General features: G+C 55.2%; 1 protein-coding gene across 7 annotated transcripts in view; it reads right to left on the bottom strand.

Moving 5' to 3' along the window:
* Positions 1–13,711, bottom strand: part of GSE1 (Gse1 coiled-coil protein) — a 500,278-nt gene that overhangs the window by 116,507 nt on the left and 370,060 nt on the right. Inside the window, exon 1 of one of the 7 annotated variants that reach the window (XM_055299785.2) lies at positions 414–1,348. The exons of 5 other annotated variants lie outside the window; for them this stretch is intronic. In XM_055299785.2, the coding sequence (XP_055155760.1) occupies positions 414–450 (37 nt within the window). In that variant the 5' untranslated portion in view covers positions 451–1,348. Of the gene's footprint in view, positions 1–413; positions 1,349–13,711 lie in introns of those variants that run through there. One more of the 7 variants, XM_055299779.2, reaches the window with a different exon arrangement.

The raw sequence follows: 13,711 nt of genomic DNA, 5'->3' as shown, positions 1-13,711 counted from the left end.
ATAAACCCCAGGACTGGGGTGGGGGGGCATGCTACCCGATCGGGGTGGCCTGCAGGAAAGTAACTTCACACTCGGCGCTTAATTCACCTTGGAAGGTTTAAGTGCCTCGGCCGCTCGCTGCGCCGCCGCGGCGGAGCCGGCTCCGGGCAGACAAAAGGAGCGAGACGCGCAACCCCCGGCGGCGGCGCGGTGGGGGCGGCGGGCCAGGTGGGCGCTCCCCGCCGCACGTAGCCGCGCACATCGCGGGCTTGACCGCAGCGGGAGGATCCGAGGCCGCGCGCGTCTGCGGGGGGCACCGGCAGACCCAATGCCTCGACCCTGGCTCGGGGGTCTGGCGGAGGGGGGTCGGGTGAGGGAGGGTCCCGGGCGCGCCGGCGCCGCGCGGGACCCGGGGAGGCGCACGGCTCGCTTACCTGGTAAGTAATACAGAGGCGGCTTCAATCCAAACATGGTTCAAATTAGAATTCCATAGTGGCCAGAGAGGGATGAAGAAGGAAAATAATATTAAAACCCAGGAATGAACAAAAAGCACCGTTCAAGCCACGGCGCTCAAAAATGTCCAAAACAATAAAATAAAGGCAGAAGAGCGATCCCGAGAGCGACGAAAAAAAAAATCAGTCTTTTCCTCCCGCAAGATGATCAAAAGGCTCTCTCTCCGACCAGCGCCCGGGCAATTTCGGCCACCTTGGCCCTGGCAGATCCACAATGAGGTAATTGACGACCAAGGACGGGCCGGAGCCTCCACGGCTGCCCGGGTGTCTTCGCCGCGTGTGTATTTTCTGCCTTTTGGACTTGAGATGCAAATAAAAAAAAGGAGGGGGGAGCGCGGCGGAGGGAAGCAGGCGGGGAAGAGGAGCGAGTGAAAAATAAAGGGGGGAGGTGAGGGTGATGAAATTGGGGGGTTAAGATCTTCAGGGATTACTCATTTGAAAGGAAAAGAGAGAGGGGGGAAAGAAAAAAAAACAGCCCCCAAGACGTGCGAGTAGCAATCTCTCCTCCATTCAGCCATTTGAATGTCAAGGGCGAGGGTCAAGAGACCTGTTTCCAACAGGGTTTCACGTTCAGAACCAGAAGGAAAAAGGAAGGGGGGGGCGCGGCGGGAGGGGGTATCTCTTGTTGCCAAGGAGAAATCGGCTTTGTTTTGTTTCCCCTTAGCTACTGGGTGAGGAGGGGCGGGGTGGCGGGGAGAGAAGGAGGGGGCGAGCGGGAGAGGGAAGAGAAGAAAATTAATACCCAAACAGCCAAGAAGTACCGAGGGGGAGATTTCTTCTCGTAAATAAAAGAGGCGGCGATTGCAAACAAGTCTCCGGCAGGAGAAAGCAGGCCGGGGAGCCGGCTCCCCTCCCCCTCTCGCCACCAACACCCCTCCCCCCCCTTTTTTGGTTATCTCCCTGGCCCGGCGTCCCACCACTGACTCAGAGAGAGGGGGTGGAAAGAGGAGGAGAAAGAACTCGCGGGGGCTCTGGCGCCTGGGCAGAAGGAGGCAGGAGGAGAGCGGGGAGGCGAGAGCGCACGGCGGTGGAGAGCCCCTCGATCAATTTTCATGCAAGAATCATTATCGGTAAATTGGAAAGCTGGCTGCCTGACAGCAGATTTGTCTCCCCTAATGAAAGCGAAAGGGTAGGGGAGCAGCGGCGGGCGGCTGAAGGCGGCGGCGGCGGCGGCTCCTTCCGTCTCTACGCGGCATCTTCCAACAGCTCCATGCTTCGCAGGGCGATAATAATAGTTTCACTTGCGAGCTTCCCCCCGCGCGGCCGCCCAGCCGGGCGGCAGATCCATGCGGACGGGGAGCGGGGCGCAGGAAGCCGGGCTTGCCTCTCCAAACAGGGGGAGGGTGCCGCTGCCGAAGGCAGGGTGCTCCCCTTGGCTCCGAAGCGGGGGCCGTTTGCAAACAGTGGGCGGCTGCGGGCGCCGCTGGTCCCCCCTCCGGCTGCCCAACTCCGCGCTCTGGCCGCTCGCCCGCCCGTCCTCCCTCCCTCCCCACCCACGACCGACAGCTGCGGGAGCCAGGAGTTCGCCCTCCGCCAGGACCCGGGAGGAGAATCCCCAAACGGTGACCCGGGGACTCGGGGCCGCCTTTTGTGGAACCCACGCGGGGCTGCGGCAACGCACACGCCGGCCGGCCCTGGTGAGCTCCTCGGGCAAGCGGTTTGTTTCCCTCCTTTCTTTTCCTGTCACCCCTCACCCCGCACCCCACCCCTTAAAAATCCCTGTTGCAAGTGTAATCAAATGCTTGATAGCATCTCCCACACTCTCCCTGCACTGGTGCATTATCAGATCCGGGAAGGCATGCTTCCAGGCAAATAGACCTAATAAATGCTATTACTGGGATTCTGCAAGCCCCGGCTGCACCATAGTAACGAGAGCCCCGGCTAATTTGGTTTAAGAAAACGATCAACTGCACAGAGAGTGTGAGTGTGGAGCCTGTATCTCTCCTCCCCACGCCGCCTCCCTTTCACACCAGCTCAAGAAGGCCCCATGTGATAATTCCCCAAATCGAAGGGGAAAAAACCCTGCCGCCAAACCACATCCTGTGCGCTCATTGTCCAGCCCAGCGATTTTAAAGAGACAGGATCCATTTACCCACGTCCCCCCACCCCCTCCTTAAACGCACGCTGCAAAGCTGCCTCTTGATGTGACAATTTATTTTCAAGCCCTTTTACCTCCTGAGGGGCCCCTCGGTGGCACAACCAGCCGGAACCACGACTTGGTGACACTAAGGGGTCACCTTTTGACCCCAGATACAATCATGGTTTGAGGAACAGACCTGAGCCCGCAGGTATGCACGGCGGGGCACCGCGGTCACACCAGACTTGGGTTCCTGCCAACGCTCTCCAACCACTGCGTCAATCAGGGGTCCCCAGCGGCAGCCCCGGGGTCCCTGCTAAATGCAGCGGCTTCAAATGACAGTTGAACTCCCGGAATACTATACCCTAGAGAAAAGCTCCGGAGGGCAAATTGGAGGAGGTGGGGGAGTGGGGAGAGCGGCCCGCCTTTTGACCTCTCCAAGCCACTTGCCAAACCCTCGCCTACCCCGCCAGAAAAATTCTTAAATGAGCTGGGCGGAGCGCTCGGAGCCAAGGGAGGGGTGGCGCTCTTCTCCGCCGCCGCCAGCGGCTCGGTGGCTGCGGCGTGCTGGCGGCTGCCTTCCTCCGGGGCTCGGCCGCCAGGGTGCGAGGAGCGTCTTTGAGTCCCCAAGCTCGCTGCTGCGCCCCGCCTGGCGCCACCTCCCCGCGGGCGGCGTAGCGCCCGCGGGCGCAGGGGAGGGCGCCAGAGCTGCTGACCTGGAGGAAACCGGCCGCTCGGGGCCGCCCGCGCCCGCCGCCAGCCTCTGACTGCTCCGCCCCGCGCTGACCCTGGAGGTCGCGCCAGGCCCTCGGCGCCGGCGGCCCTTTGTTTCCGGAGCTGCGTGGCGGCGCGCTCTCTGCGCCTCCCCTTGCACCCGCCGCCGGCGGCGGCCTGGCAAGCGGGGCGGCGGGGTCGGGGTCCAACACCTGCCCTCCCTGCCCCCACCCTGCGCGCCCAGCCGGGCCTCCGCTCCGGCCTCCGCTCCAGCCCCCGCTTCACCGTCCCACCCATTTATCACCCGCAAGCTGCACAATCCGCGCCCCTGGGGGGCGGGGCGGGGGGCGGCCAGGACGCGGGTTAGACCGCCCGAGTGAGCTACCATCCACCAGCTAACCCCTCACAAATTGGAAAAATCTCCCATCTTACTTAGGGAAAAAAAAAAAACAAAAAAACAACTATTTTTAAAAGACCCTAAACTATCAGTTTCTGTTGTCATTCTTTTATTGGTTTTTAATTCTCCGGGATTATACGAACAACAGTAGTAATTAATACTAAACCTTCCTCTACTGTATATGCTAATGGCAGGAGCCATAAAAATTAATTTGCAAACATGCCATTACACAATAGATGTACAGGCAATAAACCTGTAATTATGAGCCAATCACAGGCATGGTACAGAGGGAGGGGTGCTCCCCCAATCTGCTGGGTGCCCCCCTTCCCCTGCTCCAGTGGGGAAGACTATGCCAGAAAGAAGCTTGCCTCCTGGGAGCCACCTGTGGAGAATGGGAAAGAGGTCTCTAATTTGGAGCTCCCATCAGCCTGGCTCCCAGGCAAAATCACTTGGAGACAGTCATCGAAGTCCACCTGAGACTCAGCGCGGTGGCCGGACACGGTGGCTCACGCCTGTAATCCCAGGAATTTGGGAGGCCGAGACGGGCGGATCATGAGGTCAGGAGATCGAGACCATCCTGGCTAACACGGTGAAACTCCGTCTCTACTAAAAATACAAAAAAAATTAGCCAGGCATGGTGGCGGGGGCGCCTGTAGTCCCAGCTACTCGGGAGGCTGAGGCAGGAGAATGGCGTGAACCCAGGAGGCGGAGGTTGCAGTGAGCCGAGATCGCGCCACTGCACTCCAGCCTGGGCACAGAGCGAGACTCTGTCTCAAAAAAAAAAAAAAGAGGGGCGGGCGCGGTAGTTCACGCCTGTAATCCCAGCACTTTGGGAGGCTGAGGCAGGCGGCTCATGAGGTCAGGAGATCGAGACCATCCTGGCTAACACGGTGAAACCCCGTCTCTACTAAAAATACAAAAAATTAGCCGGGCGTGGTGGCGGGCGCCTGTAATCCCAGCTTCTGGGGAGTCTGAGGCAGGAGAATGGCGTGAACCCGGGAGGCGGAGCTTGCAGTGAGCCAAGATCGCACCACTGCACTCTAGCCTGGGCGACACAGCGAGACTCCGTCTCAAAGAAAAAAAAAGAAATAAATTGAGCGCACAGAGGCGAAGCAGGAGCTTGGAGAGCTCCCCAGGCCTGGCTGGCGGTGAGTAGGCCAGGCCAGGAAGGAGAGGGCCAGAGAAGAGTGGGCATGCTGGTGGGCCAGCTCCTGGCTGATCTTTGCTTCCTAGTCAAAGGCAAACATCTCCCCCTAGTAAGTATTTGAATGCCTACATCGAATTACCTTAAAATGCTCAGGCCAAGCCCTAATTGCTTTTAGCCACACCCTTGGGAAGGAGAGCTGTAAGATTCTAGTGATAGCCCAGCCTCCTTTGGCCCTGGATCTGGGTGTCTCAAAGTAGGTTAGTGACATTTCCTGGTGACAGGGACCTTTGTAAGGGAGGAAAATATGAGACCCACTATGGGAGGGTGGTTATACCACAGCTGCTGACCTGATGCCAAAACAGCTGAGAAATAGAAAGCAACCCCACCGTGCCCCGCCACCGGCCTCCCGGGCGGCTTTCCATTGAATGGCCCGGTTGTTTGCCACAGTGTGGCTGAACGGGGCAGCGGGAAGGATTTTCCCCTTCCCACTGGCCCTTGTGGCTTGGCTGTGGTTTTTGGAACCCATCACTACATCCATTCATTCCCAGGGGAGCCGCAGCCCCGCTGCCTCTGAGGGTGCCTATGGACTGGCTAGGGGTGACGGGGCCACCAGTCTAGGCCACACCAGGACAGACTGCCAGGTGCCCATGTGAGAAGGGCAGTGCTCTTTGTAAGATTTCACCCCAGAGGGATTCTGTCCAAGGAAAGGATGTCTCTGTCTCTCTCCACCCACACTTCTCCGGAAAAGCCCGGTGGTGGCAATGCTCTCTGTCCCCATCCCTCAGCTCACTGCTGGGGAGGAGTCAGACATTTATGGAAAAGAGGTAGGAAACTGGGCAGGCTGGACCACCCAGACCTAAGCCTCCAGGTACCCTTGTTAAAGACTGGGGACGCCAAGGGGCAAACTCACCCCGCACCTCCCTGAAAAAGCCCTGCCCACACTGCAAGCCCACCCAAGGTCAGAGGGAAGAACGGGCCCCAACAGCACAGGGCCATGTTCTGGACACAGCAGAAAAAGAGAAAATTGCTTCATCTCTCAGTGCGAGAAAAAAAGCTGGGGGCTGGGCTGCTTCCCAGGAGGCAGCATGCGGCCCGCCGGATCCCCACTCTGAAGATGCAGGCCTCCCCCCGACCAGCTGCACCTTCAAACTGGAGGGTCCCCAGACTCCCTCTAGCGGGTCTGTCTTTGCCACAGCACGGAGACAGCCTAGCTGGCCAAGAGAGTCAGCTGAGAGCAATAAAAATAGCCTCCCAGCACGTGCTGGGAAAACTGAGGCTGCAGGCTGGGGTCTGGAGTGCACGCGGCGGGGTGCCCCGGCTGGGAGCTGTGCCCACTGGCATCTGGTGGCCCCCCAGGACCAGGCCACAACCTCCCCCTCTGGAGAGAGGCACTGCTCCCCAAATTCCAGGAAAGGGAGGGGTGGGGAAGCTGCGTGGCTAACCTGGAATGCCCTGTCTGTCCTCGGGTGGGCAGCCTCCGTTTCCCTCTTTAGGGTAATAATACCAGCTGATGCTTCCCGCGCGCTCAGTCTGTGCCAGCTGCTGTTCTAAGCACTTTTCCTGGATAGCGCATTGGATCCTCGTGACAATCTGGTTCAAGGTCACCATGAGTTCCATTTTCCAGATGAAGAACAGAGAGGTCAAGCAGCTTGCCCAAGGACACACAGCCAGTGGGTGACAGAGCTGGGGTTCGAACCCAAGCTGGCTCCAGAGTGCATGTTCATTACCATCAGCAAAGGTTTGCAGTCAGACTTCAAATTCCATCTCGCCCCCACCCTCTGTGTGCCCTCGGGCAGTGACATCGACATTTTGACCCTCAGTTTCCTTACCTGGAAAACGAGGCGAATCACCCCTGCACTCCAGGAAGATGTGTGTAATTACACCAGTGCCTGGCACACAGAGACTCCATGAGCAGAGCAGCCATTAGTCCTGTTTCAGGTAACAGTGGTAATAATGCTAATAGCAGCTCCCACTGAAGGGGCCTCAGTGCACTGGGCTCCACGATGCCTGCTTTCCTACGATGTCATCTTACTTAGGATCTGCCCCAGCATCCCCTCCCCTTGAGATGGGCACCACAATGACCATCACCCACTTTTGTGCATGAAGATGCTGAGGCCCAGAGAAGTGAAGTCACTCACCAAGGGCAAGGGCATACAGGGAGGGGACACACCCTCTTTCTCTTTCTGTCCGGCTCTAGTCCTTAGGTCCCTGGACCGTCTACGAACATTCCAAGTCTCAAGCCAGTCTGAGGTTGAAAGAAAAAAGGGAACCTCTGTGCGGTCACACCTCATGGTGACTTCTGCAGATCCAGGTTTTGTTTTTACCTTTGCTTGGTGGGAGCTACAGGGCACCCCCCACCCATGTGTGCTGTCTCCTCTCAGAGCATCTAACCAGGATCCTGGGGCCGAGCATCCCCAGCCTGCCCCTGTGCAGCAGGCAGAATGGTAATCTGCCAAAAGTGATGTCTACATGGCCAGGGGCAGTGGCTGATACCCATAATCCCAACACTTTGGGAGGCCAAGGTGGAAGGATTGCTTGAGCCCAGGAGTTCAAGAGCAGCCTGGGCAACAGAGTGGGACTCCGTTGCTACAAAAAATAAAAATGCTAGCTGGGTTTAGTGGCGTGTGTGCCTACAGTCCCAGCTACATGGGAAGCTGAGGCAGGAGGATCTCTTGAGCCCAGGAAATTGAGGCTGTTGTGAGCTGTGTTTGGGCCACTGCACTCCAGCCCAGGCGACAGAGCAAAGACCCTACCTCAAAAAAAAAAGAAAGAAAAGAAAAAGAAAAAAGATGCGTTTGCCTGGTACCTGTGAATGTGGCCATATTTAGAAAGAGTCTGTGAAGATGTAATTAAGAATCTCCAGGCCGGGCATGGTGGCTCGCGCCTGTAATCCCAGCACATTGGGAGGCCGAGGCGGGCGGATCATGAGGTCAAGAGATCAAGACCATCCTGGCCAAATGGTGAAACCCCGTCTCTACTAAAAATACAAAAATTAGCTGGGCGTGGTGGCACATTCCTGTAGTCCCAGCTACTTGGGAGGCTGAGGCAGGAGAATCGATTGAACCCAGGATGCGGAGGTTGCAGTGAGCCGAGATCGAGCCACTGCACTCCAGCCTGGTGACAGAGTGAGACTCCGTCTGCAACAAAAAAAGAATCCCCAGACCAGATCATCCTGGATTATTAGAGTGGGCCTAAACTGAATGGCAAGGGTCTTTATAACGAGAGGAACCATCTGCACCCCCACGTTTATCACCACACTATTCACCACAGCCAAAATATGGAATCAACCTTGGTGTCCAACACAGAAGAAGGAATCTAGAGAATGTGGTACCTACACACAATGGAATACTACTCACCCTTAAAAAAGAATGAAACCCTGTCATTTGCAGCAACACGTGTGGAATTGGAGATTCTTAGTCAAATCAAATAGGCCAGACACAGAAAGGCAAACACTGCATGATCTCACTAATATGTGGGAACTAAGAAAGTGGATCTCATGATGACAGAGGCAGGAGGGGTAGAGGGGAGGGAGGGCAGAAGAGAAGTTGATTAATGGGTGCAAATATACAATTAGATAGAAATAAGACCTAGTTTAAAAAAAAAAGAAGACCTAGTGTTCTATATATCAGTAGGGTGACTATAGTTTATAATAATCTATTGTACACTTCAAAATAGCTAGAATAATTAGAATATTTCTTTCTTTCTTTTTTTTTTTTTTTGAGACAGAGTCTCACTGTGTCACCAGGCTGGAGTGCTGTGGCTCAGTCTTGGCTCACTGTAACCTCTGACTCCCTGGTTTAAGTGATTCTCCTGCCTCAGCCTCCAGAGTAGCTGGGATTACAGGCATGCACCACCACGCCCAGCTAATTTTTTTGGTATTTTTACTAAAGACAGTGTTTCACCATGTTGGCCAGGATGGTCTCGATATCCTGACCTCGTGATCCGCCCGCCTCGGCCTCCCAAAGTTCTGGGATTACAGGCGTGAGCCACCACGCCCAGCCTCAAATATTTCTAGAATAGAGAAAAGAAAAATATACCAAGTACACTGATTTTTTTTTTTTTTTTTTTTTTTTAGACAGACACTCATTCTGTCACCCAGGCTGGAGTGCAGTGGTGTCATCTCGGCTCACTACAGCCTCCGCCTCCAGGGTTCAAGTGATTCTGGTGCCTCAGCCTCCCAAGTGGCTCATTTACAGGCACATGCCACCACACTTGGCTAATTTTTTTATTTTTAGTAGAGACAGGGTTTCGCCATGTTGCCCAGGCTGGTCTCGAACTCCTGACTTCGGGTGATATACCCTCCCTGGCCTCCCAAAGTGCTGGGATTACAGGCATGAGCCACCACACCTAGCCCCAGTACACTGGTTTGATCTGTACCAATTATATAAATGTATTAAATTATCACATTAATTATATAAATGTATTAAACTATTGCATTACCCCAAAAACATGTTTTTTTAAAAGAGGAACAGACAAAAGAAAAGACACACAGGAGAGATGGCCACGTGAAAATAGACGCAGAAATTGGCGTGATATGGCCACAAGCCAAGGGATGCCTGGAGTCCCCGGGTGCTGGAAGAGGCAGGAAGGAGCCTCTGGAGGGAGCATGGCCCCGCTGAAACTTGGATTTCAGTTTCATTCCATGAGAGAATACATTTCTGATGTTTCAAGCTGCCACCCAGTTTGCAGTAATTTGTTACAGCAGCCACAGGAAGCTAATACATCCTGTCACTTCTATCAAATGCCCTCTGTCCCACCAGCCCTGGGAAGCTCTGGGCATTGTCCAAGTCTGGAAGCCGCGCACTTTGGGCCACGGCTGGGTCAAGCCATCCTTCAGGTGTGTCACAGGAACTCAGATTGAGATAAAGTGTCCTCAGGCCCTGGACAAGGGTGCGGTAAGGCTGCCCGCCCTCCACAAAACTCACGTCTACACTCCACTGGGACCTGCCCGCCCTCTCATCTCACTCCCTTGTGATACACATTTACCAGCCAGGCTTTGGGGGGAAGCCTGGCCCCCGGAGCTCTTCAGATGTGGCCGTCTGCCCGGGGAAATGGCCCACCAGCCTTCCTGAGGGTCCGCCTCTAACTGCTGGCCTTGCGCACACCTTTAGGCCCCACAGGGCCAGGGGTGACAGTAACGACAAGAATCCCTGGTGGCCAGCTTCTTACCAAGCCAAGCCCTTTCATCCCAGCCTCGCGGGCAGTTGGGTGGGGACAGGTGACCAAGTTCTGGCCAAGAGAATGTGGTAGAAGGAATCACTGGCCACGTCCAGGCCTGGCCTGGAAGAGCTGCCTGTGCGAGCTTCTGTTTTTCCCTTCGTGGGTCTTTGTTACGGATACCTTCTCCCAGGATGACTCTGAGTACAGATACTGAAGCCAGTAACACCTCCATCAACTCCCCAAATGATGCTCGGGACAGAGGCCCCTGTTCTGGCTCCCCACCAATCTTACATTATGTGGGCATGTCCTTGAGAAATAAATATCTACTGTACAACTTCTAATATAATGCACCCCTGAGAGGTTGAGCCTCTTTGTTACGGGGGCTTGTGTGAGTTTAACTAACAATACAAGCCGGGCGGGGTGGCTTATGCCTGTAATCCTAGCACTTTGAGAGGCTGAGGCGGGTGGATCACTTAGGCCACAAGTTCGAGACCAGCCTGGCCAACATGGTGAAACCCCGTCTCTACTAAGAAATACTAAAATTAGCTGGGCATAGTGGCGCAAGTCTGTAATCCCAGCTACTCAGGAGGCTGAGGCACGAGAATTGCTTGAACCCGGGAGGCGGAAGGTGCAGTGAGCTGAGACTGGGCCACTGTACTCTAGCCTAGGCAACAGAGCTAGACTGTCTCAAGAAAAACAAAAATAACTAACAGTTGGGCGCGGTGGCTCACGCCTGTAATCCCAGCATTTTGGGAGGCCGAGGTGGGCAGATCACGAGGTCAGGAGATCAAGACCATCCTGGCTAACACGGTGAAACCCCGTCTCTACTAAAAATACAAAAAATAATTAGCTGGGCGTGGTGGTGGGCGCCTGTAATCCCAGCTACTCAGGAGGCTGAGGCAGGAGAATGGTGTGAACCCGGGAGGCGGAGCTTGCAGCGAGCCGAGATCGCGCCACCGTACTCCAGCCTGGGCGACAGAGCAAGACTCTGTCTCACAAAAAAAAAAAAAAAAAAAAAAAAAAAAGGCAATCTAACAACACATACCCATAGGTTTCCTTTCCGGATGCTGACTTTCTGCCAAATACTGTGCTACATGCTTTAAGTACATTATCTTGTTACATCTTCACAGCAAAAGCAAGTCTATTATTAACCCCATTTTTTAGATGAGGAAACTGAAAAGGCCTAGAAAGGTGAAGTGACTTGCCCAAGGTCACACAGCCAGTAAGAAGCAACGCTCAGACTGGAACTCAGACCAGTCGGAAGCCAGGCCCTGTATTTTCAACTCTCTCCATGCGGCCTCCCTCATCTCTCTGTGGTAGGAGCTAGCAAAGACGCTTTACCCAGAAACCTTCTTAATTAAAAGCAAAACAAACAAAAAACAGCAAGGGCAAGAACACCGCATCTGCAGTCTACATGCAAAACTGTGTGTCCGACCTCCGTTCGGGCCTGCCCCTGGAGCAGGCTGCCAGCAAGCTCAGTATTTGGGAACTCTTTAAAATAATGGTTTTACAAGATAGAGGCAGCGATATGACAAAAGGCCTTCCTTCCTATGACTACGGAGATGCCAGAGAAATCAGACATCAACTGTGCTGGGGACTGCCCAGGCCACATAGCTCATCCCTGTGAACGGACCCTCTGCCTGTCCTCGAACGCCTCCTGGGACGCAGACGGGTCGCTTTTGGAGGGACTCCATTCGTCATCTCAGACCGCCCTGGTTGTCAACATTCTGCACTGTGCAGAGCCAATGGAGGCCTCACAGGAGCTGTCGGAAGGCACCACGGAGGTCTCCCGAGGGGAGGAGGAATATGGGAATAAATGCGACTCTGCAGTCCCTGGACCAGTGGCTCACACCATCTGTGGACACCGTGACAGCACGGGCACGGCTGGCCTCCTCACATCCTGCTCCGGCTGCGGTCCTGTTCTGCTGCCTGGGGGCAAACCGACAAGGCTTTCTTCTCCCCAACCACTCCAGAGACCAGGAGAGGCCCTGCTCCGGGAAAACGGGCATTGCGAGCAGCCCTTCCCACTGTCCACTGCTGGGGTCTGCTGGACAAGAAGTCACTGCCAGGGTTGTAATTCCCCATTTGTGTATGACACACAGATCTCGCTGTCTCCTCCTGGGCCTAACGGGTTCAGGTCCATGTAGCCCTCTGGCCAACAAGATGTGGTTTCTACAAACGGCTTTTCCCCTCATGCTGGGTGCGAGCTTTTTAGTGCGACAGACCAGAGTGGGATGCCTGAGGGCCCTCTGTGTCCTTCTCTACCTCTACCTTGCAAAGAAATATGGAGTCAGCCCCAGCCACTTCCTTTCCTATTGGTCTTCCTCGCCTGCTCTTTCTGCTATCTTTATAGAATCCAGGCTGTGTCCCTGGTTGGGTCCATCTCCTAGCCCCTGGAACAGCTACAGGATATATTTGGGAAAAGCAGGGCAAAGGAGACTTTTTTTTTTTGAGACGGTGTCTTGCTCTGTCGCCCAGGCTGGAGTGCATGGCACGATCTCAGCTCACTGTAACCTCTGCCTCCCGGGTTCAAGCGATTCTCCTGCCTCAGCCTCCTACAGGCGCCTGCCACTGCACCTGGCTAATTTTTGTATTTTTAGTAGAGATGGAGTTTCACCATGTTGGTCAGGCTGGTCTTGAACTCCTGACCTCGTGATCTACCCACCTTGGCCTCCCAAAGTGCTGGGATTACAGGCATGAGCCACCGCGCCCAGCCACAAGGAGACATTCTTAAGTGCATTTACGCTAAAAACAGTGGCTTCCATTTCTCAGGTCATGTGATGAGGGAAACTACCGAGTACCGTGTATTGCAGCAGCTGCTGCAGGGAGGGAGAAGCCGCAACCTGGTGCTGGACTTGCGGGGAGGTCATGTGACTCACAAGTATCATGGTGAAGACGTGGGGCCAGCAGGGCCACTCACAAACCAGGTGCTGTGTGGACAGTCCCCGGGGCTTCGCGACCATCAGTCTCATACAGCAAAGACCAGCTTGTGCTGAGCTGAACACAGCACCAAGGCCACAGCACTCTTAGCAGTCACAGTCCCAACCCATGTGTCCTAAAGACAGCCTTTCCGGTTGTTTGTGGGGGTGGAGTAACCCAGAAGCATCTCTGCTTCAGCTCTTCATTGGGAGGTAGGCTGGCTGCGCCTGGGCAGAGTGAGACACACCTGTGCAGTTCTGCACAGCAGGGGCTTATGGGTGTGGGAGAGGATGCTGGGTCCCAGCACGGTTCTGCCCCTGTGGCAGGTGCAGCGTGGCTCTGGCCTTCAGTCTCCTCCTCTGTAGGACACTTGGACGAAACGATCCCCCAGGCCCTCCAGCTCGGTGAGCCCATGATTAATAAAACTCAGACACACCATCTGCTCACTCTGACATTTAAGAAACAGAACGGGTTTCCAAAGAGAAAGCTGCCCTGTGCAGCCTGCTCCCCGCCTTCGCCTGCTGATCCAAATGTGGGTTCACACCCTCCCCGCATCCCAGCCCTGACTCTACAAATTCCAACATGCACACACACAATCACACGCAGAGCGGGCTCCCCCTCCTCCACCCAGAAGGTCAAAACTGGATGGGTGGGGGTGGGGCAGGGCAGCTGAAGGCAGAGGCCTGCCCTAATAAAACCCTGAAATGACTGACGTCTTCTGGGCCTCCCACCCTTTATACTGCCTTCTCCACCCCGAGGGCAAGGATGCATTTTAAAAACCACACATCTCCAAACTTCACCACTCC

The sequence above is a fragment of the Symphalangus syndactylus genome, chromosome 11 (genome assembly GCF_028878055.3).
Source record: "Symphalangus syndactylus isolate Jambi chromosome 11, NHGRI_mSymSyn1-v2.1_pri, whole genome shotgun sequence".
NCBI classification, from domain to species: domain Eukaryota; kingdom Metazoa; phylum Chordata; class Mammalia; order Primates; family Hylobatidae; genus Symphalangus; species Symphalangus syndactylus.
This window is presented reverse-complemented; position numbering and strand designations above follow the sequence as displayed.